The following is a 25,967-nucleotide window of genomic DNA, read 5'->3' as shown; positions in this document are numbered from 1 at the left end:
ATTCCAGTCCTTTTATTATATGTTGCGTATACTTCCCTTGCCTCAGTCCCAATCATAAATTCTTCGACAGTCGTTCAGAAGTCCTTACTGTGACTTTAAGCTACCTTTGCTCTCCTGGCCCTGTGCAACTCCTGGCTTGTGCGACGACCTCTATGTCCTCAAGGAGCCATGGCAAAGTATCCATTACCAAAAGCCATAACAGTGGAAGGAGAACTCCTCCCTGTGGGCAGCCTCTAGGACATCAGAAATGTAGGTATCAAATAAGAGCTGATCTACTAGTCATGCCAGTCTTCTTTGCATCCGTGTAGGTGGTTTTCCCTGGTTTGGGAATAAAAACCACCTTCACATCACGCTGGATAATTGGAATATAAGCGTATGCTAGACATGCACGGTATATATTCCGAATATGTAGACCCAAGGCATCCATTTCCTCTATTGATAGTGCAGGAATGGTCCCCAAATCCGGTTTGCCCGAAGGCTTTTTGCTGCCCGACGACAGAGGCTTACCCATGGCCAAGACTCAGCAGGTGGCGCCAATTGGAGCCCGGGATCAGGAGTGCTGACAGAAGGGGCCTGCTTCGGCTCGTTCGTTAAGATTGGTTCCCACTTGAATAAGTGAAGGCTCTGAGTCTAGACCAGGTTCTGAATCGATAAGCCGGGGGTTGTTCCTTGACTCAGGGTTCGATGGTCATGATCGAAATTCAGTTTTTGTTTGTGGTTTTCCAAAATTGGCTGTCATGGCGTAAGTTTTACCGGGGAAAGGCAGATCCCCTTGCACTCTACTTTACACTCTGTTCACATGGAATTCGGTCTCCGCTGAGGTTTCCCTAACTCGGGCCTATATCTCCCCTTTTTGCTCCTTTTCCTTTCTCATAACTTCCGGCATATAAAGTCCTTTTGCTGAAAGTGTAATTTGAGCCAAAAACTAACACTAAGTCCGCTTAGTTTTCTAAACATCAAGCCATCCGTGCGATATACATATATAATTATAATTGGCTGAACTTCAACAATGACAATAAACCACAAGTCAAGCCACCAGGCTAAATTTTTTGCTTTTCTGATAATGGATGATTCGTGATTTATTTTATTCTAATAATTAATAATTAAAAAAGTAACTTACGATATGGCTAGAATCAACTCTTGTTTTAGTTGCTCTTTTGCTTTCTTTATTGATCCACTATCCTCCAATGCAACTTGTAATTCGCGTTGTAAAACGGCCAATTTTCGTCGCTCAGCCTCAAGAAGTAAACTAGTTACCTAAAGAAAGGACCATGGTATATTACAAATATAAGAAGAATTTTTAAAAATATTTTTATGAATATTTAAATTAATATTTATATTTAAATAATTTATTAAATGCAAATATTTAAAAACAAAAAATAACAACGAGGCGTGGCCTACGTTGTGACGTTTCAACCAGTTTCGACTCCGGAATGGGAGACACGTTTTTCTTAGTTCTCCTGTGGCTCTTTCTTTCAATGCCATTGATAGTAATTTTGACATTGGTGGCAAAGGGGATGAGTCCGAGGATTCAATTATTTCTAGAACCCTTTCCCAGGGACTACCTAACCCAAAAATCTGAATCACGTTGATCCGTACACGTGGAGTCTAGGCCTCAAAATGCTCTCCATTACGATATCTGATCTAATAAAATAAAATTTACTGCGAACCCCCCTTAAGTTCATCCTAGATCCGCAAAATATCGCAGTAATGGACTTTAATGGGAACCATAATACTGGAAAGTTTGGTGAAAATCCTACTAATATTAACAAAGTTAGAGCAGGTCAAACCTGGCTCTTCCGCGACAAATGGCTGCTCCCAGAAACAAAATGTTAGTATCACATCCAATGTCGAGTAGATACCGCAGGAATCACCTATCCTCTCTCTAAAAAAGGCACGTTGTAGGACCCCGCATATACACAGCCGATTATTTGCTTGCCAACTACCTACAAATTGATAACGTTAACTGAATACAACTGACTTTGTCTCTGACATTCTGGACCATTGTTCCTACAAGAGGCTGAATGAGCAGCTCATTAAGCACCTGTTACTCAGTGAAACAATCAAACCATCCAGAGGCAGCAGACCCAACGCTTGGCATGTATGGTTCCAAGCAAGTAGACATGGAGGCTAAGACTTCGACGGACCTTTTCTTGACAGTTCATTGTCGCCGATATTAGTATTCGCATCTTAAGCGTAGATTTTCTATACCGTTATGGATTGCTTGTTGATTTACACAACAGATCCTTCATCCCCTTACAACCTCCCTTAGGTCATCTAGAAGAATCTCAACCTCATCAGTCTTTCCATCGTTTTTGAAGGCATTGTCGACATGGCTCGAACTTCTTTAAAAATACCGCAAAATCACTGCCAACCGTAGTCTCTCTGAACAGGTTAAACATGATGTTCTGCACCACATTAATACTACCGGTACCCCTACCTTTTCTATGTTAAGGTGCGTCAATTACCACTGCAGAAGCTCACAGTTGCGCGGAAAGATTTAGAAGAGTTTGTTAAGCAGGGAGTTTACAGACCTTCAAAAAGTTGTTGAACTTCTCCAATTCACATGCTTCCTAAACTCAAACCTTCTGGCGATTACAGACGTGTAAATGCCCAACAGATTCCAGACCGATACCCCATTCCACTTCTCCACGATTTTCCTTGTAGCTCCCAAAGTCATTTCGAAAACAACAATATTCACCAAACTTTCGGTTTCTTCGCTTCGTTCACTAAGGTGACCAGTGAGCTCCGCAATACAGCGGAAAACTTTTTGAGTACCATCCACTTTGTACTACGAAACCTCCATTTTTGTTTGTTTGGATGGTGTTCTAATCGCGTCTTCCTCTGAGTCCAAGCATTTAGAGCACCTTAAATGCCTTTTTTAACGCCTCCTTGAAGCCAGTCTAGTACTCATTTAAACGCTAGACACACCCCTTGGTTAGACTCCAATACTAATATTTATGGTCGCAAACTGCACCGTTGACCACGTACCCTGCTCTTCCATTTTAGCCTCGAGTGCCCCATATACTATGTAAGCAACAGCCACTCATACCTCCACCACTTTCTGATAAGCAATAACATCAGCGTAAATCCCAATCCAAACACCGCCCCTTACCTAGAAACAGTTCCTGACATAAATAACCATGATGTCATCATCCTCGACATCCAAGTGTGTGACGAATTCGTACCAACACGCTCCCTCAATTTCCCCGGATACCTATTTCCCTCCCGGACGATGCCCTTCAAGACATCCATTCCAAGGAAAACCTACGGTTTACGGGGCTTTATGGTTTCTTACCAGGGCAGAGGCAAATCGTCAGACGCTGCCTCACCTCTGGCCCTGGGAGCAGCGTGATCGAAGTTGACATTTTTGTAAAGTTTGAGTGCTATGTCCTAAACGAGGGATCCATGGACCAAAAAAAGAGGGAATAAGTTGCTCCCCATTTGGTCCGGTCCGGCATTAAGTTGATGCGGACTTAGGACCCCACAATTCTCAAAAAAATGCCACCAATCTACTGTTAACATGCTTGACCAAAGCTTTGAAGCTGAGATCAATGCATAAATTAACTCCCTTCGTTCCGCAGAGCCCTACACCCAAACAGTCAGCCAGGCTGAACTATTCAAATATCCATTTCTCCCAAACAGCTTTACTGGTTCAATCCCGTCTATCAACTTCATTAAACCCAAGATGGTCGCAATGTCCAAAAAGCAGAGCAAGAACGAAAAGTCGACCGGGCTTCATAAAATTCCTGCCTTAAAAAAATGTTCTGTCACCATTAGTCCCTTCCTACGTTTTTCAACCACTCCTTGCTGAAGGCTCATTTCCGCATCAGAAAGAAAAACGAAAATTCCCTCATCCCGGATAGCTAAGACCCTCCTTCGACCCCCAGCCAAAATCTTCGAGAGCACCATCAAGTTAATGATAGATGAACACTGCGATAGAAACAACTGTATCCCGGACCTCCAGTTCGCCAGCCGTATAGGTCATTCGGTTGAACATGCCCTCCTTGTCCTGAAAACCGGCGTCCTGCTCAGAATTAGTCGTGCAAGACACCTACAATAGCCTGTCTCTTTGACATACGGAAAGTTTCTGACTTCCCAAGTAAAAGTTCAGCAGCAACTATCATCCCCGACCACCAATCCCGCTAGGACCCCCCAATAGTCAATCCTGTCCGCAATCCTTTTCTCACTTTTTACCGCGGATATCCCGAAACCTATTTCCACATCCAATTCTATCAAGATCAACCAATATGTCGACGACGAAGTATATATCCAATCAGATCCTCTACGAAGCCTCCACCACGCATCAACACCCTCCTGGTTAGACACGCGCTCCAATTCCTTGAAGGATGTCTGTTACCCCCCAACTCCTTAGTTAATGAGTTTCTGGTGATTAAAATCAGCGAGAGAAACCCCCCTCCCCCCCTCCCCCCACTCGAACTGTTTCCCACTAAGTCTCCTTTCCTACAGAAGTGACAACGGTCTTTTCGATAGGGAAGGTAGGTTCGTCCTCTACAAAGGTCGCCACTCCCACGCCAAATACGTTCCTCCACCCGAACAGAGCAGCTGAAAATTTGCATAAGCCTGCAGAACATTGTCGGGGGAATGCTGAAGTCGGAGGGAAGCTGCTGGTGTACAGTGCTCTCACAATCAGAAGTTTACGAGAGTACAGGAGAAACTTGAAGAAGCAGAGGACGCAAAGAAGACGCGATGGACGGAAGGTTTGGTCGCTTAAAGCGCAGTCCTCCCTGCGAAGTAATGCTTAGGAAGGAAGAAGGAGAAAGTGGGGGTGGTTTTAGTGGGTGAGAATCCCGCACACTGCTGCAACCTGACGCAGTTTCACAAGCAAAACTTTAAAGGAAGTCGAGAAACCGGAAACTGGGCGCTTCAGGTATGAAAGGTTTTGTGTATTTCTTTTATAGAAATATTTCAGTGAACATTTACCCCATTTAGGTACCAATAGGATATTAGGAAAGAATATCCACTTTCGCGAGATACTGACATTCTTGATTTTTTGCAGATTTTTCGGTTGAGTAGTTTCTGAGAATGGGTCCGTGAAAGAAATGGTCACTTTGGAACCCCCCCCCCCCCCAAACCTTTCCAACAAGGCAAAACTAAGACCTTTCATTTGATACCCCACTTGACTATATTTGAGGAAAAAAAATGACACTCCTTTTGCATGCATGGAGACCACCCTTAAAGTTTACTGGGCAGAAAGCGGCGACTATCAGCTCTACACTGGCAAGGATACTCTCAAATATAGGCGGCTCGAAACACAGTCGCCGATTACACGGTGGGTGCAGGAATTATCTCTATAGGTTCGGTCTCGATGAATCGCTGTGAAGGTGCAGCCGAAGATGCAGAACAAGTTTTCTTCACCTGCCCAAGATTTGAAAATTCAAGGAGAAACCTTGAAACACAGCTAAATACTCGTTTAGCGATGAGAAATCTAGTAAGGTACTGGGCAAATGCATCAGCAGCTAAAAGAAGAAGAAGCGCAATGGAGGCATAGAAGAGAAGCTACTGCAATTAACACCACGCAAAGCGGTAGCAGCTTATTTACAGTGAACAGCTAAGAACTGAACAGCTCCGCGAAGCAATACCAGAACTGTAGTCCCACCGGGAGAGTGTGGAGAAAATATGGGAGGTTTTAGTTGGTAAGAGTCCGGCATGCGCGTCCTAGAATCCATATGCGTATCCATGGTGGATTTCCCCCAGTAAAAGAAAGACAGACAGACAGACGGACAGACAGTAGATCGATTTTAGTAAGGTTTCATTTTACACAAAACCTTTAAAACGACGAAAGAGCTAAGCCGGAACTATAATATAGACCATATGCGGCGAATTACTTGAAATCCCACAATGAGAATTGAAAGTGACCGTCCATATTGGATCCGACAGTTTCGTTAAACTTTCGTTAAACACAGAAAATTCGGTTACAATCGAATTCAGCATAGGAAATGTCAAACAGATGTCATAGGGAATGTCGTTTGAAATCTTGTTTTTGCAAAGTGGTGCAAGCAAGTGAAAGGTGAGATATTCAAAACCGTGTTGACGTTTCGACAATGACAAGCATTCAAACGAGTCAATGTCATTATGGACGAGAATGATTTTTGACAGATTTCTAATTTACGTTCGTTAAAATTTGGGAATTGTAATATGCCCATTGTAGAGGAGAGCTCGAAAGAGAAACGAAAACAACTAGGAAAAGAATAAGAAGACCACAAGCGTGGATAAAATTGACAAAATTGATGTTAAAATAAATATAAACAAACTTTCTTACCTCAAGCTGAATACCAAAAAGTTGTCGATTGCATTCACATTTTGGCAAATCATCAATTGTATCATAGAAATGATGATCATTCAAAAAATTTTTATTATTTCCATTATTTATGTTCGTATCGTTATAATTTTCACAGTTTTGATAATTATTCTGATTGTTATTATTGTTGTTGTTATCATCGCTTTGGTCTTCATTACTATTGATTGTATTACATAATTTTTCATTATCATCATCACATATTGTCGATGAAATTACATGATGATGACTATGAGTGTTCAATGAATCGATTATCAATGTTTCTTCATCATGATGTAAGGCAAGAGGATGATGATGATCGAATTTTTCTTGTTGATATTGATTTTGTTTAGTTTTATTACTATTTTGATGATTTTGATGATAATCAATCGATGCTAGAGGCTCTGGTTTTTCTATGGGACTCATATGTTCACCTTGTTAGCAAGGATTAAAAACCTGAAGAGAAAGAGAGAAAAAAAAAGCAAATTAGGCATAAATACGTTTAAAAAAAACTAACAAATCAAAGAGTGCAAGGCAACGAACGAGACTTACCAGATGGGCTGGAAAGTGCATAGGCCAACGCACAGATGGCGCTATTGGTATTAAATCCATAGGTCTTCTAGTTCACCTGAACCTTCAAAAGACACGTGTACAAATTTGACAGCTGTCGGACTATCAGTTTGTGGGATAGAGCATTTTGAATGAAGCGACTTTTGTTAGTTTGAAGAAAATGAATAAAAAGGAATTTCGTGTCTTAATTTGACGAAAAAGATACTGTCGTAGCCAAAGCTTGGCTTGATAAACTTTATTCGGACTTTGCATCAGGAAAATCAACCGTTGAGAAGTGGTTTGCTAAGTTTAAAAGAAGCGAAATAGACACCGAGGACGATGGACGCAGTGGGCGCCCCAAAGAGGCATTTACCGTCGAAAACATCAGAAAAGAACACAAAATAATTTTGGATGACCAGAAAGTGAAGCTGATTAAGATAGCTGAAGCTCGAAAAATATCAAAGGAATGTGTTGGGCATATGGTCTGCAAAGTAAGTGCCGCGCGAGCTCCCAATCGCTAAAAAACAACAACGAACTGACGAATCTGAGCAGTCTTTGAAACTCTTCTTCCCGAATTTATATGTCGATATGTAACAATAGACGAAACATGGCTCCATTATTTCACACCAGTATCAAAACGATCGTCATTTGAGTGGACTACCCATGATGAACCGACCCTAAAGCGTACAGAGACGCAATAGTCTGTTGACAAGCCTATGGCATCAGTATTTTGGGATGCCCATGATATAATATTCGACGACTATCTTTAGAAAGGTAAAACCGCCAACAGCTACCAATATGTAGTGTTATTGGAGCATTTGAAGGAACAGCCCCATTCGAAGAAGCAGAAAGTGCTATTTCATCAAGACAATGCACCGTGTCACAAATCAATAAAAACGATGGTAAAATTGTATCAATTGGGCTTCGAATTTCTTCCGTATTCTCCACATTTGGGCCTCAGGAGCCATTGGTGATCTTTAACGGATCGCTTACTATACGGGGTAAGTCGTCCCCGAGGTGACTCCAATACCTTATAGTGTCCCTGTTCCGGAAAAAGCCCAATCGCTAGTCCTGAGCGCATGGATTCGGACAAGAACCGAGTAGAAGTGCAGTCAACCGTCCTAGCTAGAGCCGAAGAGGAAAGGCTGCGGTCAGCAACGTTCCTCCAGAGGAACGTCAGCAAAAGTGTCAAAAACTGGCGGAACTATTAGACCTCATCTTCTTGTACAGGCGAACATGGAGAGCAGCAAAAGACGATTGGAAAGCAGATACCGCAGAACACTACTAGCACCAAACGAACCGCAGATAGTCCACTGCAAAACCAACTGGCGAAAAACCTGAACAAGGATGACGTGCCAAAAGGAAACTTTATTGAAATAGTTTCCAGGACCCAAAAAAAGGAGGCGAAGAAGGATAAAAGGAAACAACTGACTACGCCGCCAAGACAAGGAGGTTGCAAACCAAAAGCCAGTAGCAGAAATAACGAGAAAACGAAGAAGGACTAGACCGTTGGTTCTGCTCATTAAGCCGATGGAAGGCAAGACATTTGTGGAAGTCCTTAGTGGAATCCGCAACAGGATGAAACCTGAAAACAACGGAGCAGAGGTGTCTTCCATACAGAAACCAAAGGGTGGACAAATCCTTGTCGAACTAGGCCCGAAGATAACTAGCAAGAGTAACTTCTGCGAAACGATCAAAGGGTTATTGTGGGATAATGCTCTTGTTTCTAGTCTAGAGCATATGAGCTCTCCAGAAATCCGAGGTCTTGACTGCCTCACAGAAAAGGTAGAAGTGGCGGAGGCGATAAACAGTGAATGTCCAAAGGTAACCAATGGCCGGATAGAAATCACCTCTGTTAACGCTGGAGGTGGTGGAAGTCCCCGAGCAATATGCGAGGAAACTCCTTAGCAGCGGGAAAATCAAAATTGGACGAATGCGGATAGTCCTCACTAAGTGCTACATATGTCTGGACTATGGGCACACATCAGCAACTTGCAAGGGACCAGACAGGAGGACTGCATACCAGAGATGCGGCCAGGTAGGTTCCCAAGGGATCGTGGCGCCGCATACACTGCGGGCTCGGGACAGTGTCCAATCTTTAAAGCGGAAATGAAAAGGGCTAGGGCGCGAATGTCATGATTCGCATCTTAAAAATTAACATGGATCGGAGTGCAACTGCTTACCAGTTGCTAGCGCAGTTCGCTGCGGAGATGAACGCTGGTCTAGTACTAATCAGCGACCAATACCGAAACAGGGACCCTGCTTCATGGCACTTCAACTTACTGGGTACCGCTGCCATCTGAGTTCGGGACGATGTTCGAGTTCGTGTTCTTGCCCAAGACCGAGGAATTAAGTTCGTCAGGATTCTGTGTTTAGGGATCACGTTTTTTTAGCGTTTACCTGACGCCAAATGAGACGCTTTTGGACTTTTGGCGCCGGCTTGATGCTCTGGAGGACGCCGTTTCAGGCAAAGTGTAAAAAATGTGCATAAATCCAAAAAGCGGAGGCCGCGGGGGGGTAATCCACACGGGGGAAGCTTTTCTTAAGTAAGAGGGAACGGGTGAATTTACGTTGCACATTTTCAAGGGCAAGACAACCATAGTTAGGGAAAGGTGACCAGATCACGGAGCAGTACTCGAGGGTATTGAAGGAGGGAATTGAAGAGAGCTAAGGAGGGTTGAATGGAGTGAAAATCAGAGAAGGAGCGAAGTAAAAAGCATGACAATTTGGCTGCTCGATAGGTGACTTGGAGGCAATGGGTGTAAAAGCGAAGCTTATTGTCGGAAGTGACTTTGATATCTTCAGTGGAATTTAAGCAGGATAAGGAATATCCGTTACCAGAGTATGAGAAAGAAGTGGGTGAGAATTTGACACTTTCTGACGTTTAGCGCTAAACCATTAATCATTGAAGGGAAACCCAGTCCATAGGCGACGATATAGCGGAAAACAGGTTAAGGTCGTCGTCATAGAGCAAGCACGGACAAGTAAGGAGGGGTGGGGGAAGGTTTTTGATAAAAAAGAAAAATAACAAAGGGCCCAGAATAGATCCCTGCGGGATGCCAGAGGAGGGGGCTCAGCCTTGAGTCGGCTAATGGTGAACGTTGGGGGCCCTCTACTATTAGACGTCTTCGTAAGGGAGCAACACACTCGGTTCTATTCTATGGCGCGGAGGTATGGGCCCATGCCCTTGACAAGAGGAGCATTGTAAGCGCGTTGCTCAAGTGCAGAGATGGGGAACTTTGTGGGAGCGATCCCCGCTGCTCTCCTTGCCAAGGAGCGTAGAATTATCTACCGCCGCGAAGAGCATCAACGCACCCTTACCAACTCGGCAAGTTTCTTGGCAAAATAAGCCAAGAGGCAGATGGACTGGGCAGCTCATCGAGAATTTGGACCCGTGGCTGAACCGAACGCATGGTGAGATAGATGACTTCCTTACCCAACTTCTAAACGAGCATGGAGATTTTCAGTTTTACCTGCACAGGATTGGGAAAGCGTGATCTCCTGATTGTGTTCTCTGCAATGGAGTAGCGGACGACGCTGACCACACCTTTTTCTCGTGCGAAAGATGAGACCGCTTCTGTCAGCAGCTTTATGCAGATACAGGGAAGCTCTCTCCAGACAACATTGTTAGAGAGATGGTGATGAGCGCTGGCAGCTGGAGTTGTATTGCGCATTATGTTCACGCTCTTTTTAGTGCGAAGAAGATTGAACCCGACCGGGGGAGGGACCGGATGGTAAGGGGTTCCTTGAACTAACAACCATCCTTCTCTCCTCCTGTTGGTGAAAGGCATTCCCTGACTTCCAAAGCCATGGGAGCGGAAGGGAGGGAGGGAGGAGCCCGAAATAATGTGTCAAACGGTTCCAGGCTAGTTTTCTGATGATTCTGGGAGGTGTTTAGTTGGTAGTCCGACAGCGTACTGTACTACGGGAGTCCAGCCCTCCGTGTGAAAACAAAATTCTCCAGATCTGGCCTTAGCAACTTTTTCCTGCTCTCAGACCTCAAGAGAATGCTCGCTGGAAACAAATTTTGCGCCGATGAAGAGGTAATCGCCGAAACTGAGGTCTACTTGAGGCTAAAGACAAATCGTGTTGTAGAAATGGGATCGTTAGCCTCCTTTTGGTAGGGGTCATCGCCAGCGGTTGAAAAGCTTGACATTGGCCCAGTAGGGCATTTGAAAAGGGTGTCTCCCAGGCCAGTACTCAAAAAATAATCATTCCAATTAGTTTCAGTCTCTTTCTACTCATGAAGCTCAAAGGTCGACCACATCTAATAACGGATCATTTCTAGTCATTTTCCGGCCTAAATCGATCGACGCATTCGCCTCCTTTGTAAACCTAATTATTCTCCCATAGATAAGAACTTTCTCTTTGAAATTCTGGGTATGTTCCAACAAAACCATTTTCCACTTTATTTAATTAAATAACGTATAAGCAAAAAGTAAGCCAAATTCCAAGATGTGCCATTCGAACTTGCCTACAATAGGCCAAAAAAAAAAATCTGTAATCGATCCGATTACGAGAAATTTTGACCAATGTATCTAAAATCGAACCATTCAGAGTCGAACCAACAAATCAGATTGAACGGATCAAAATTTTATCTAAATGGTTAGACGGATCGTAACGATCGTATTTCTACCTTTCAAGTCATTCAAAGTCCCCCTAGAAAAGTACAAGATACATTTGTAAATAGCTTTCGATCGTCAGCACAAAGGCTACCTCTTTAAGAAAAAATCTCTTAAACTACTTTAGATACGATACGATGCCTAATGTTTCCCCGCAGTGAGGAATTCTATGTCTAATTCTAATCCATGGATAGATGGCCCAAGATAAAAATGCTGAATTGGATAGTAAAAAGCACAAGATATAACGGTATATTAAGGTACAAAATTTATTGACCTCAAATTATCTTTCTTCTTTTTTTACATGTGTTTTAGAGCAAATTCTGTGTAAGTGACTTGGCCCCGGCGATCTTCAAAAGTGATCGTACTTCCAAGACGACCTATACACAACAATACATAAGACTATCTAAGTAGCTGCGATTATAGCAACAACAATAGATACCAGAATATCTTAGTATCTAGAATGACTATGGTCATGATCGCAATAACGATGAGTTGAGCTGAGTTTGTTCTTAATGAGTTGCAGAGGTAGAAAAAAAATCATATATTGAACCTTATAAAAAGTGCCGTTTCATTTCAATTCCTATGCAGTCAAGCTGAAAGGTCTTTGGACAATCCTTCCCAAGCCTCAACACTATTAGACCTACCAACCGGAACGCAAAAATAAGACTCCAAAAAAAAAGATACAAATTTTTTTTATTTTGAGATTGGTCACTCGATCGTGCCTATGGCTTGAATACTCGATTTTAACTACTCCACTAACTTTTATCTTCCTTTTCCGCAGCAAACAGAGGGTTTTCGCTATGCACATAAAAAGCATTGCACATTGCTAAAAGCCAAGGGAATGGTCGGTCGATCGACACACTCAACGTCATGCCAAGATCTTTTTCGGTCTTTGAACGGACCACTGACTCTTTTACATGGTTACGGTAGCCAACAAAAGATCCAGCGGCTAAGGTAGCACCAACAACAATATACAATTGAAGAGTCCAAAGAAGAAATCAGAAAGGTGGAACACTAGATATAACGACTAAAGCTGGAATTAAAGCACAATCCGACATAACACATTTCGTCCCATAGCACTCTAGTTCTTAAAAGATCGTTATCCTACGTATACACATACATATCTCATATAATCCATCATCTTTCATGCTCATGGTTTTAATCTGCATCTTTTATGCCTTTCAGGTCTACAAACTTAATGTTCAACCATTTCCGATTGTTGCACCGCTGCAACGCTTTTGCATTCGCAGTTTACTAAGAAGAATGAAACAAATCAACGACTATTGTATATATAAATGGAAAATAAGACCAAGGTAATAATCTGAAATCTTTGTAAGGGTTCAGGTCTGATGCTCCTCTTATTACATATGGAAAAGATGTAGATAGTTCGCGTACAGTCGAGCCTAGGAAGAAATTTGCCCTTGACGCGTGAAGCGCTCTTTATTCACCATCAAAAAATTGCTCAACAGTAAATCGAACTAGGCAATGTCACCAAAGTAGTGCCAAAGGGTTAAAGGTCACCTTTCGCCGCCATGACATACATGTCAGTCACTCAAATTATCTGTCACATCACTCAGTTCAACAACTCTAACGCGATTATTTTGCTCTATTCAAGTTTATACTAAAAATTAAGGTAGCCGGACCCAAGCCCGGTTGTGATAGGGGCAGGGATGGATAGATGCAGTCTAAATGGCTAAACACCACCGCAGCGTCACAGGGGGACAGATGAGGAAAGCTCAGGAACTTTGCAGTGTTGCAGATTACTCCTTTTTGCGAAATTCTCAATATTAACGGAGATATAAGCGTTTAAAGACTCCTCCAAAAATCAGCAACCTCAAAAATCACTAGACCCCCCAACCTGTATAGCATTTTGAACCTCAGACCCTTCCCCAATAGAAGTGAGCACGAATTAAGCTCCTTTTTGTGAAATTCTCAATATTAACGGAGATATAAGCGATTAGCGAGTTTTTCCCAAGATTCGTCGAAATTTCGGAAATTTTTCCGGCACCCAGACCCCCCAAACTATATACCATTTTGAAGCTCAGACCCTCTACCAGATGTGGTGATCACAAATTGAGCTCCTTTTTGCGAAATTCTCAATATTAATGGAGATATAAGCGTGTAACCAGACCTGACAGTGTGGGGCTAGGCTAGATGAAAGCATTTACATTAAACATCTCCCCGTCGTCAGAGAGATAGCCTGGAACCGTTTGTCACATTACTGCGGGCTAGTCCCCGAACTCTCCCACCTTGGAGAGCCTTCAAATCAGAGAATTCCTTTCACCAAGGAGAGGGGAGAGTAGGAAAGGAACTGTCCGTTCAAGGAACCCCCTACCATCCAGCTCCTCTACCGGTCGAGCTCTATCTTCTTTGCAACGAGAAGGACCCGAACGTATTGAGCAACACGGCTCCACCTGTCAGCACTCCTCAGCATCTCCTCGACAATGTTGTCCGGAGAGAGAGATCCCCTGTATTTAAATAGAGCTGCTCACGAATCCCATCCCGCCTCCCACAAGAAAAGAAGTTGTGCTGGGCGCCGTCCACAACTCCATTGCAAAACACACAATCCGGAGATCGTGCCTCTCCTTGTGCAGGTAAGACTGAAAACCTCCATGCCCACTTAAGACCTGGGTACGGAAATAGTCAATCTCACAATGCTTCTGACTCAGTCACGGAACTAAGCTGCCAATCAGCTGCGCAGTACATCAGCCTCTAATTTCATTGCCATTCACCTAGGGTGCGTTCTTCACCAGCAGCCACCTCCTTTTTCTCTTTGCCTCCTTGCACTTGTACCACTCCCGCGATCACCATCACGGCCGGTTCAAAGACATTGCGGTACGCAGACGCCACCCGCAAAACTTCCCGTCTCTGCACTTCCGCAAGACCCTAATGATATACCTCCTTGCCAAGAGGGTCGGACCAAACCTCTGCGCCGTAAAGCAAGACAGACTGCGATGAACTCATCAGGAGACATTGATCCACCCGATTGCCCGTCATATCAATATGCCAAGTCTCTTTTGCGCCTGTTCGACAGTGCGTCCAGCAACATGCGCGACTCTGGTTCTGGCAGATCGAGTTTAAGTAGACTATCATAGGTAGCATTCCAGAGATCTGGCCCTAGGATGGATCCTTGCGCTACCCCCAACGTAACCTTCATCCTCCCTTGTCGCAGATTATTGTGCGGTCGCGCTTGGGAGTCGTTTTAAAACGCGTGTGATTCAGAACAGTGCAAGCGGATATGTATCCTCACACTTGCTTGCAGTGCTTTGTAAGTATCACATCTTTATCTTCTCGTCAAAAATGGTAGCTGTAGATAGGCTCCGAAATACGGAACATCGCCATGGGCAAGTAGTACCTGGTGGGCCGCCATTTTGTTTCCATCGTAGAGATTCTCACGATTTCCACACATTTCCACATGCTGATTGCATGATGGGAAGGCAGCAGTGGATCCCGGGGCATCGAGGGAGAGCGGTCGGTAGGATTGACCCTGTTAAGTCGACCGCGATTGAAAGGGTCGATCATAGCAGTCTCAGCGAGGTAGAGGAAGTTTCGCCACTGGGTTTAGGGTTCTGGTCGTTCTTTCATGAGCGTGTACATTACCCTTCCCCATGCAAAACGTTTGCCAGATAGTTTGGCCCGTCAACCCCGCCTGGAAACTCTGATTTAATCCTTTGAGATTAGAACAACTTGTCCGAGTTCCAATTGTGTAAAAAACTAACAAATTCTTTGATCTAGGCTCGCAATGAGGTGAAAAAAACACTTGTCTGGGTTTCGTGCTGTTTCGTTGATTTACAGGTACCGTCCTCGTCCCCGGAAATTAGTGGGATCTTCCCTCAGGATTAGGTGTCTGTGGGGATTCTTTCCCATTCCCGGAACACTTTGTCTATCCTTCTTAGAATGGAGGTTGCGCCTGTCCTCCCCTTAGAATATAATTTGGTACGTTCTCCTACTTAAAAAAAGGGTTTCGTGTATTCTCCCTTTGAAGGAAAACGGAATTTCGTCGGCTCTATCTGGGAATGCGGAGCTAGTTTAGTGGGGGGACACCGCCTCCAAGCACTCAGACTTTTGTAATTCATTGGCCTCTCGACGATGGCTTTTGCGGATCTAAGAACGTTCTCCAGAGACAGGATGCGCAGACTCTCTTCATTGAAGGAAACCTTATCAAGGTGTCTGAGGAGGCCGGGCAGCTGCATATGTCTCTTCTTCCCCCTCTAATTGGCCGCATATGGCCGAGACCACCACTCCGATTTTGTGGTGTTTCAAGGACAGTGTCCCGTTAAAAGCCCTGCTAACGTTTTGATCTCCCACTTAAGAGGCAACAAAAATGCCTTTCTAGCGGCCTAAGTTCTTCACCTGCCATGTTATTCCCCTTTCAGACTTGACAGTAGATGGCCGGATGCCAAAAGGTGGTTCTGGTCCCAACATTGTGGATTCAGAACCTTAGCGAGCCAGTCTGTCAGCTTCCTCATTACCAGCGAGGTTTGAGTGCGCTTTCACCCACGTCAGGAATTTTTCAGATGGGCGCATGACCGCACCACCTTTCCATATTTTGTTCGGCTCTATCTGAGATGCGGAGTTAGTTTAGTGGAGGGCGCCGCCTCCAAGCACTCAGACCTTTGCTGGGCCCATTGCACTATCCTCGTAAGTCACCTAATTTAATGACATCTCGCCGATGGCTTTCGCGAATCTGAGAACATTCTCCAGAGACAGAATGCACAGATTCTTCGTTGAAAAAAACCTTATCAAGGTATCTTCGTCTGAGGAGGCCGGGCAGCTGCATACGAAGTACAGGGCCGTCTATTCTTCCTCCTCTCATGGAGCAGGGAACGGTTCCTCACACAACCCCTCAATATCCGGAAGAGATAATTCAGTACGTGGAAAGTATTGTCTAGTGTGCCTAGAATGACTTTCTCTCCTACGAAATTAAAGGTGTTTCTGACGTCAAGCGTTACGAGGAGCACAACCCGAAGAGTTCAGTGCTCGACGAACGGCATCCACGATTTGCATGACAGCATCAACTCTGGATTTCTCTGCTCTGGAAGCGATCTGCCGTGCGGATAAGTCTCCGGAAGCGCTTATTGCTTCAGCGAGTCTACTTCTGATGAGCTTTTCGAGCATTTCCCAACAGTATCAAGCATACAAAGTGGGCGGTATGAAGACGGCAACTCACGGTGGCCTTTCCCTTTGCCGATCAGCGCAAGCCTTGCTACAGGATCAACTGTGGATTTCCTTGCTCTAAAACCGAACTGCCGTGAAAATAACTCTCCGGCAGTGCGTATTGCTTCAGCGAGTCTACTTCTGATGAACCTCTCGACCACTTTTCTAGCAGCGTCAAACATACAAAGTGGGCGGTATGAAAACGGTAACTCAAGGTAACCCCACCTTCCAACAAGAAGGAAAAATGTCCCCTTTTAGGCAAGCATTGAATGCACGAAGGACGAGGTTCGGCCGATGTTGGAATACCTTCTTCCTTTTCATATAGGACTGCCTGTTCCATATCTTTTATGGAGAAAAGCAGATAGTCCTCGACGCTCTCCGCCCCGACGTCATCATTCCGTCCATCTGCTCGGCCTTTAGTGAATAGGTTTTCCTCTCTGATTTTTCAGGTTACCAGCTTGTAACCGAGTTCCCTTCCTCGACCAGATCCTGCCAACAGCGAGCTTTACTCCTGTTTATTACGCTGCAGAGTCCTCTTTTGGCTGATCTGTACTCTGTGATTATGGCGCATGCCTCCTCCCGGACGTTTACACGTTGTGTTAGGCGGCAGAGTCTGTGACACTCCTTCCGGAGCTCTGCAATTTGCACCGTCCACCAATACATAGAAGGTTTGCCACATCTCGATGCTCTACTAAGCATGGAAGTTGCGCAAGCCTTCATTATTAGGTTCACAACTGAATTTACGACAGTGTCAGCTGCAGGCTATCACCCCCAGAAGTACCCGCGGGCACAGCTCTCCTTTTCGTTGTAGGTGTTCACCTTATGACCTGCCTGACCGCATTTGCGGCAGACGTATGCCAAAAATCCAAACATTTGTAACATTTAGTTGGTGCGGCGCGGATTCGTATTCTACACACTACCCAACCAATTTTCCCGTTGTTAGGAAACTACCGCATATTGCTCGGCAACTTCCACCACAGCGAGTTTTTGGCCTCGTGAGTTTGCAGAAGTAATACCAATCCGAATATTGGTTACCTCCGAACATTCGCGTTTGATGGCCTCTTTTACCTCGTTCTTTTCTGTGAGACAGTGAAGGTCCCGGATTTCCGGAGAATACCGGGGTTCCAGGCTAGAAACCAAAGCTTTTCTGCCCAGAATCCCCTTGACTGCTTTACAGAGCGCAACTTTATTTGTTATCCTGGGGGATAATTCGACTAGGACTCCACCACCTTTCGTTTTTCGAATATAAGATACTTCTGCTCCGCTATTTTCGGGCTCTCATTGCGTCGCGGTCTATAGTTCTGAGTGCTGACCGACTACTAAAGACAATGAATCCCGCCTCGCGGGAAAGGAGGCGAAGATGGTGCGTGGGACCAAACCTATGACCGAGAAAAGTGGGGAATTCGATCTAAACGGACTGATGACACTATTGATTTGACTCAGGTGCTCGTTCGTGACTGATATCCGACATCCAGTCACAACACAAATACCTCTGCCATGATTTGAACTGCAACCTTCCACGGCGAGAGCCTAACGCTCTAACTACCAAGCCATCTGAGCACTAATCTACATATGATCATTAAAGATTGACAATAAAACGACAAACCGCAAGGTGCATTTGAAACAAACAAAGGAGATATATTATATAAAAAAGATACATACATTTTAGGAAAAGAAAAAATGAATTTATAACCAAGGTTGTGGGAATTTCTTGAGATTATCTGATGGCGGCTTAAAAGACAATAGACTAATAAAGAGCATTTTATTTAGACACGCAAGCCCCAATTATTCAATTATTCCAGGTGTAGAAATCTGAAAATTTCACGTGCATTTCATATCCACAATCTATTGTTATAATTAACGTCGATTACATAATTTTTTTTTTATATTTTAAACTTGTGAGTGAAAATTCAATTGAATTTAATTAGAAACACAAGGAAATTTCCATAATTATACAAAACTATGTAATAATATTGTGATGACCAAGTTCAAGGATTATGGATGATTTGAACTTGATCTTGGAAGATACAGATGCAGATACATGAGCAAATCTTGTAATGTTCGGAATAAAATAGAGTTTCAAGTAAAATTGAGTTGTTTTGATTGTTTGTGAATAAAGAATGAATAAAAGAATGATTTTCGGGTCTTGCCTGTGTTGACTGAAGAAGAAAAAGATAATCTAAGTCCCGTCTTCGAAGGCAACCCTTCGGCCAAAATGTGAAGCATTTTTACAAAATCAGGATGAGGAAGTGACCCTGCATTTCATGCACAGCCTTTTCAGGTTTAAGACAAAAATAGTTTCTGAGAATGGCCCCCTTAAAGGAATGATCACTTTCAACTCCCCGCACTCTCCACCTTTCCAATAAATGTCAAAACTAAGATCTAACCGAGACCTTTAATTTGATACCCCACATGACTATATTTGATGAAAAAAAAATTTACACACCCCTTTGGCATCTATGCGGACGTCGGTCCCCCCCCCCCCCCCCCCCCCCCTCTAAATTCGACGTCAAAGGTTGTAACTCACTGCATGCGTGAGCGTTCACAGTTCCCAGTTTTCTACCAAATTTGGTGTCAATCGCTGAAACCGTCTCCGAGAAAAATGCGTGCGACGGAGAGACAGAGAGACAAAGAAAGTGTGAACCGCATAAGGCGAACACAGAAGGGCGACCTATTGCTGGAATTCAAACCAGACGAAAGCAAGTCAGAAGACTTGCAGAAAAAAATCGAGTCGTCACTGGGTGAGGCAGCAGGAGTGAAGCTCACTCAAAATCGTGTGGTTATTGAGTGCAAAGACTTGGACGAGATTATAAAGAAGGTAGAAATTTGTCAAGCCCTACGATCCCAGCTGGGAATACAGTTGGTCCAGTAGCGAGATATTCTACGGCTAAGGAAGACATATGGTGGCACATAAACTACGTCCATAAGGATTACACTTGAAGCAGCCCAAAGGGCTATCACTGCCAGTAAAGTTCAGATTAGCTGGGTCGTCTGACAACTACGAGAGCAGATAACTCTGAAAATATGCTTCAGGTGTTTGGAATTTGGGAGTTTGGGTCGCGGTCATGCGGAAATCGGGCCATAGAAGGAACCACGAAGATCATCGAGAATGGCTTCACTAGAACAAAAATAGGCGGAATATCTATTCACAGCTGTTATGCGGCTCCAAGCCTTACGACGGAGGAGTTCCGTTCTTTGGATGCGTGAACACCTTCCGTAAGAGAGAAATGGGGTCCGTGATAGATGTTATTTTTGTTAGCGATGTTTTAGCTAAGTATCTGCCTTGGTATATCAGTGACGAATATACACATAGCGACCACCAAGCCATAATTTTTTAAATCAGACATGGTAAACGAATGAAATGGTCTCGGACGAGAGCTGAAAAGTGGGCAACTAATAAGTTTGACGAGGAGATTTTCGAAGAAGTTCTGCAGCTTGAAGGAAGCGCAGAAAATAAATAAAGGCAAACGCTCCCCACCGATTTCTTGCCCTACTCTGCTTGATGAAATAGTAACCGATCTTTTCCCACAGAATGTGAATACCGCTAACCTTCTCACTGTCGAGATAGACACCGCCGAAGTACCTATGGTAAGCGAAAAGGAGGTCCACGAAGCTGCGGATAATATTGTTGGAAATAAAGGACCTGACTTGGATAGCATCCCCAATAAAGCTCTCAAGGCAGCAGTCAAAATAGCTCCAAATATGTTTGCCGAGGCGTTCACCACATGCCTTAAAGAAGGAGTATTTCCTACACAATGGAAGAAGCTTCGTCCTACAGGCCGGCATGCCTCCTATATATATTGGAATTTTCGAGATGTGGAGACTCTCGTAGAAATCTTGTCTCCTAACGTCGTTCACTTTCTTCAAAATATTGGCGTTGTCCAAATCTTCTCGCACTCTTTTTGTGTCCTTGACTGATTGTAACCGGGTCCTAAGTAGATATCGTCTGCTGATCGAGGTGGCCCAGAACAACGTTTATGTAGCCGCCTTTTGATGTTCTGCGTCCGACCCAAGAAGGTTAATCTTATCCATTGCCTAGGTTCTCCTAGAAGCGTTTTGGAAGTTGCTGCATTTCTTTATTTCTTCTCTCCTCATTGAGCAGTGTTGTGACCATCCTGTGAATCACTCAAGAAGGAGGCAGTTGGTCCCCTAAATACGTATTCGTATAGATTAGATACTTTTAGCCAATAAAAAGGAAAAATATCTTCTAAGACAATCTTTCAGTCTCCAAGCCCACTTAGGAACTGGATAAGAGTTGCCACTCATCTAGGGTGCGTTGCTGTTCTTCACGATCAACCACCTCCCTTGCGCTTTTATATGGCTTTACGCTCCTTAGCGAAAGGGCGGCGGGGATCACTCCTGCTATCACCACCGCGTCCCGTTTAGAGATAGTGCGGTAGGCAGATGCCACCTGCATAACCTACCAGGCGCAACTCTTCTGGCATGTCGAGTTTAAGTAGAGTAGAGATCATAGGAAGTGGTCCAGAATTCCGGCCCAAGAATGGATCCCTGCGCTACCCCCGATGTGTGTCCTCCTCTGACCCTCTAGTATCTCATAGAACAGGAAGCGGTTGCTCAGATAATCAACCAATATCCGTAAGAGATAGTTCGGCATGTGGAAAGTATTGTCTAGTGTACCTAGAATGTCTTTCCATCTTACGGAATTAAAGGCATTTCCGACGTCAATCGTTACGAGGAGCACTACTCGTCGAGATGGGCGGCTATGTGCCTTCGCTCCACGAACGGCATCCACTAGTTGTGTGACAGCATCAACTGTGGATGTCCCGCCTCTAAAGCCGAACTGCCATGGGGTAAATCTCCAGCAGCGCGTATCACTTCAGTCTACTTCTGATGAGCTTTTCAAGCACTTTTCCGGCAGCAGCATACAAAGTGGGCGATATGAAGACACCAACTCAGAGTCGCCTTTCCCTTTGCTGATCAGCGGAAGCCTCGCTACCATCTAACTTGTAACTTGTCACAGCGGGGCTCTGATTGTGGTCACAAAGTTAATTCGTGTCTTAAGAAGACCGTGGGATTAAGTCCCCGAGACAGGTATCCACGTAAAACCATAGAGACGTAACTGTCAGCTCAACTGAAGTCGAGGAAGCAATAAAACGAATAGAACCGGGGAAAGCGACAGAACCTGAAGACGTCGCATCTGAGCTCTGGAAAGCGAAGAGCTAGGCAAAACTGTGGCTCAGTGAATTCTTTCGTCGAATTATTCAGGAAGGTAGAACACCATCTGACTGGCAAGAAAGTTCCAATATGGAAAAAAAGGTAGTTTAAAATTAGCAAAAAGCTAATGGACACAGTAAACAGTATAACCAAATCGCAAGAAATATCAATAATTATAACTCCACCGTAGCCGGTCCCAAGCTCGGCTGTGAAAGGAGGAAGGATGAATAGCTTCAGTCTGCATGGCCATCGCAGCGTCTCTGGGAGTAGGTGAGGAAAGTGCAGGAACTTTGCAGTCCTGCAGATTACTCACTGAGGAAGCTATCATCACACCTGGCAGTTAGGTATAAAATGTAAATCCATCTACGAGAAGAAGAAGAAATTGAAGATTCAATACGGATAACCGGCGGGAGTCGTCTGACTTGGTGACTGGGTCGGGCTCCCGTAATAGACAGCACGGCGGGCGGTTTGAAGTCTAGGCGCCACGATGACCAGGAGCATCGCTCTACCTTTTGCAGCTATTTCGCCACAACCTGTGGCGACCACTTCAGCAGATTCACGTAGGAAGCGGATGAACTGGGCTTAGGAAATGAACCCCTTCATCATCGGCTCCTACTACGAAATAACGGCGGGACGGGTACAACATGTTACCGCCTCTTGTTGAACCAGGGATTCGTCGAGTGTTTGCAGACCAGTATCGGTATACTACTCGCAGCGACACAATCCCGGAAGTGCGAAAGTCGATGGGAGCAGAGGCGGCGGCACTAAAAACACTACGCCGCTTGCAGGCAAAAGTTTCAGTACTCACCAAAACACCCTTCTCCACCGTCCAGCTGAAGTTTCCGCTGAGGTTCGGGACGAATTCCAAAGAGTGTGTATAGAATTCTCGGAAATGTATCCTTTGTACAGGCTCTATGCATCTCCAATGACTCCGAGAGTTCTATCTCAAATCGATGATGAGATTCCATCTCGGCTGTTTGCTGGGATGTCACTTCTGCAACTACAATCACTAGTGTATTGTGGTGCAGTTACGGCTGTCAGATTGCACGGTCAGAAGATTCGCTTTTGCCTTATTGGTTTGAGTGAGCGAAGAGACCCAACAAGGAAAACTCGTCTGGAACGTCGGCGGGACTCACTAAAGCAGGACATTGGTAGACTGATTCAGATCAGCACTGGCAATGCCAGCAGACGGGTGAGAAATAAAGTGCAAAGGATTTACAGAAACTATGCTATCCCCAGTGAGTTGAAATTCTGGACACACTTAAGGGGAAACTTTCTGTCATATGCAGTCGGCCACGACGGTATGACGAAGGTCACTCCAGACGTGTCCAAAATGCAACTTACGCGAGGAACCCGTGGAGTTTTTTCAGATCACATCAACGAATCCCAACAAAGCGTCCAGACAGTACAGTTTTCGGTGACGGGAACGAAAGAATATTGGGGTGGGCTTTCGGGATTATCCGCCCAACATGGTGAACATGCTGAGTGGATCACCGCCGAAGGTACCCGCCATGCCAATACACCTGGTATGAATTTTGCGGATGTTACCGAAGAGGAAGTTCGACGGGCCATAAACAGCTCGAAGAACTGGGCCCTGGTCTGGATCGGGTGCAGAATTTCTGGTATAAGAAATTTACCAGTGTACACAGTCGGTTGATAGATAGCATAAATCAGGTCATTAGTCGGCCGAAGGAATTTCCACCCTTCCTCACTGCGGCAATTACCTACCTTGTCCCAAAAAAGGACACGGTGCAGGACTTCGAATATACAAGACCGATTACTTGCTTACCAACCCTCTACAAATTCATAACGTCCATTATTACTGGAAGGGTCAACGCGTACCTCGAGACCAACAGCTTTTTGTCCAAGGAGCAGAAGGGCTGCCGAGTTGGGTCAAGGGGTTGCAAAGAGCAACACACTATCGACTCGGGAGTTGTAGGACAAGCAACTAAAAGCCAAAGAAACCTCTTTAGTTGCTATATCGATTATGCCAAGGGTCTCAACAGCCATTTGGTAGTCTTTAGTCTAGAGAAGTTCAATGGGTGAACAAAGTTGAAACTTACCTTCTGGACTGCAATCCAACCAATCTGTAGTGATATCGTTATCCAACAATCAGAAAAGGGTCATTCCTTTGCTCATTCCTTCAGAAACCAACTCAGCAATAACCACAAAAATTTGATCACTCACTTATTTTAGGGGGACGGTATCACCAGCGGAAACTACTTTAGATTCTTCAGAACATATTAAATACTCAACAGGACCCGCACATTGCACACGATATCAACTGAAATTTCGATTCTTAAATCACAAAACAAAACCATACCCGAAAATGACTGACTGACTTATTCAACCAACAACAAAGCTGCATCCAAAAACCCGGAAGTAACGAAGAAAACACTAGACAAACCAGACTCAGCCCGTCCGGGTACGTAATCGCAAAGTATGCACGATATGACCTTTCTGATTTATTTTCACCTGAGTAAATGTTTTGTATGTAAACACAAGATACCAATCAAACAAGTATTCTATTAAAAAAACCACCAAGCTCAGAGAAACCAGCCTTATACTTGACCGTGAATATTGGGGACCTTTAAGTTTAAGACAAGCTTTTCAGGGTTTAAAAAAAATCTTAAGATTGTCTAGAGATTATTTGCACGTACACCGAATACAATCGAAGGATTAAGTGTCTATAAATGAGACCCAAGCGCACGCCGGTATGACTGATAAAGGGACAACACTACAGCAAACCGTATGTACAGTCGTGAGATTCAAAGCGAAAAATTACACACGGGAAACACAAGCGAAACGAATCCTTCGAGACGTAGTCAAGATACAAGTATCGAACTGGTTGCAGAAGTAGCCGCTTTAAGTCTGCACAATGGCATTAGTGAGCACGACTTGGACTTAGACTGAAGACTGAATCAAACCTTAGCTTCTTCAGGTATGCACAGTCTGCAGCGGCTAGTTGCGCGCTTACTTTGATTTCACTGTCTTAACTTGACTGGCATTGAATTGGACTGGGCGAGCTTTTTGGCGATCTCAGATACTAGCGCGATATCCAGAGTTGTAATGTAGACATCCAACCAAAAGTACTATGATTTCTAGAGCTTGAAACTTATGGGTCGCCGGCTCTATAGTGGATGCATCTTAGCCCTGATGAGCCTATGCAACTCATTCCGGATTGAGTTATGTATCTTTATTGAAATCAGATACGGCAAAAATATTAAAATGAACGTAAATAAGTTTATGGGCTCTAATGAAATGTTTATCGGATGCAAAGCGATACCATCGACTTGCAGTTTTACCATTGCATTTCCGTAGCAGTTGAAGACATAAATATTACCGCCATCAGGTGTGACTGCGTGTGATGGCGGTTTAAATCACCTTTCGACTGAAAATAGGTAATTTATGCATGTGTGCACATATGCAATGGATGTGACTTTTATAATAATAATGATTTCAGGGTGTCATTTATGGTTTTTTAAATAGAAAGCATGCCTGGAAGAAAGAATTTTTCCAGGATAGGATTTCGGGTTTCTACGATTCAATGAAGTACCAGACTCCAGAGGGAAACGAATTTTGAACCGGGCTCCTAGTTTCAAACACCGGATCCACGTCAACGTTTCGGTGCCCAGACTGTGAAGGAAGCATTCCTGACATCACTTTTTCGACGGAATCTCTGGCATCATCGATGGACAGGTGGCGAGTCCTAGAAGACTCCTCGGCAACTGATCATCAGTACATCACGTTTGAAGTACGCGAGCATCAACGCAACGCTACCCCTGCCTGTGGAATGTCGTGAGGGTGAACATCGAGAAGTTCGTCGAAACTCTTGGAGCAGGTAGGGCCGCGCTGGGGGACACTCTGGGGGGTGGTAGTCTCGCAGCTGACACCGTCATACATTCAGTGATGAACCTGATAACGACGGTGTGCAAGGCTTCCATGCCCCGGAGGGGCCCCAGGCGCGACAAGCCTTCAATGTACTGGTGGACGGTAGAAATTGCCGACCTACGAAAGGAGTGTCACAAGCTCCGCCGTTTGGCATAACCTTTGCACGCCAACGCCATAAAGGCACAGTACCGATTAGCAAAAAGGAGACTCCCCAGCGCTATAAACAAAACCAAAGCTCGCGGCTGGCAGAACCTTGTTAACGAGGTGAATGAGGA

General features: G+C 44.5%; 1 protein-coding gene across 1 annotated transcript in view; it reads right to left on the bottom strand.

The window, feature by feature from the left end:
- The window catches only part of LOC119660802, a 126,275-nt gene extending 101,491 nt beyond the window's left edge, over nt 1–24,784 (bottom strand). The window contains exons 1-3 of the mRNA XM_038069634.1: nt 23,865–24,784; nt 6,284–6,754; nt 1,121–1,257 (exon numbers count right to left, since the gene is read on the bottom strand). Coding sequence (XP_037925562.1) covers nt 1,121–1,257; nt 6,284–6,724 — 578 coding nt within the window. The 5' untranslated portion in view covers nt 6,725–6,754; nt 23,865–24,784. The remainder of the gene's footprint in view (nt 1–1,120; nt 1,258–6,283; nt 6,755–23,864) is intronic.
- Between the last annotated feature and the right edge of the window lie 1,183 nt (nt 24,785–25,967).

The sequence above is a fragment of the Hermetia illucens genome, chromosome 7 (genome assembly GCF_905115235.1).
Source record: "Hermetia illucens chromosome 7, iHerIll2.2.curated.20191125, whole genome shotgun sequence".
In the NCBI taxonomy this organism is placed as follows: Eukaryota; Metazoa; Arthropoda; class Insecta; order Diptera; family Stratiomyidae; genus Hermetia; species Hermetia illucens.
This window is presented reverse-complemented; position numbering and strand designations above follow the sequence as displayed.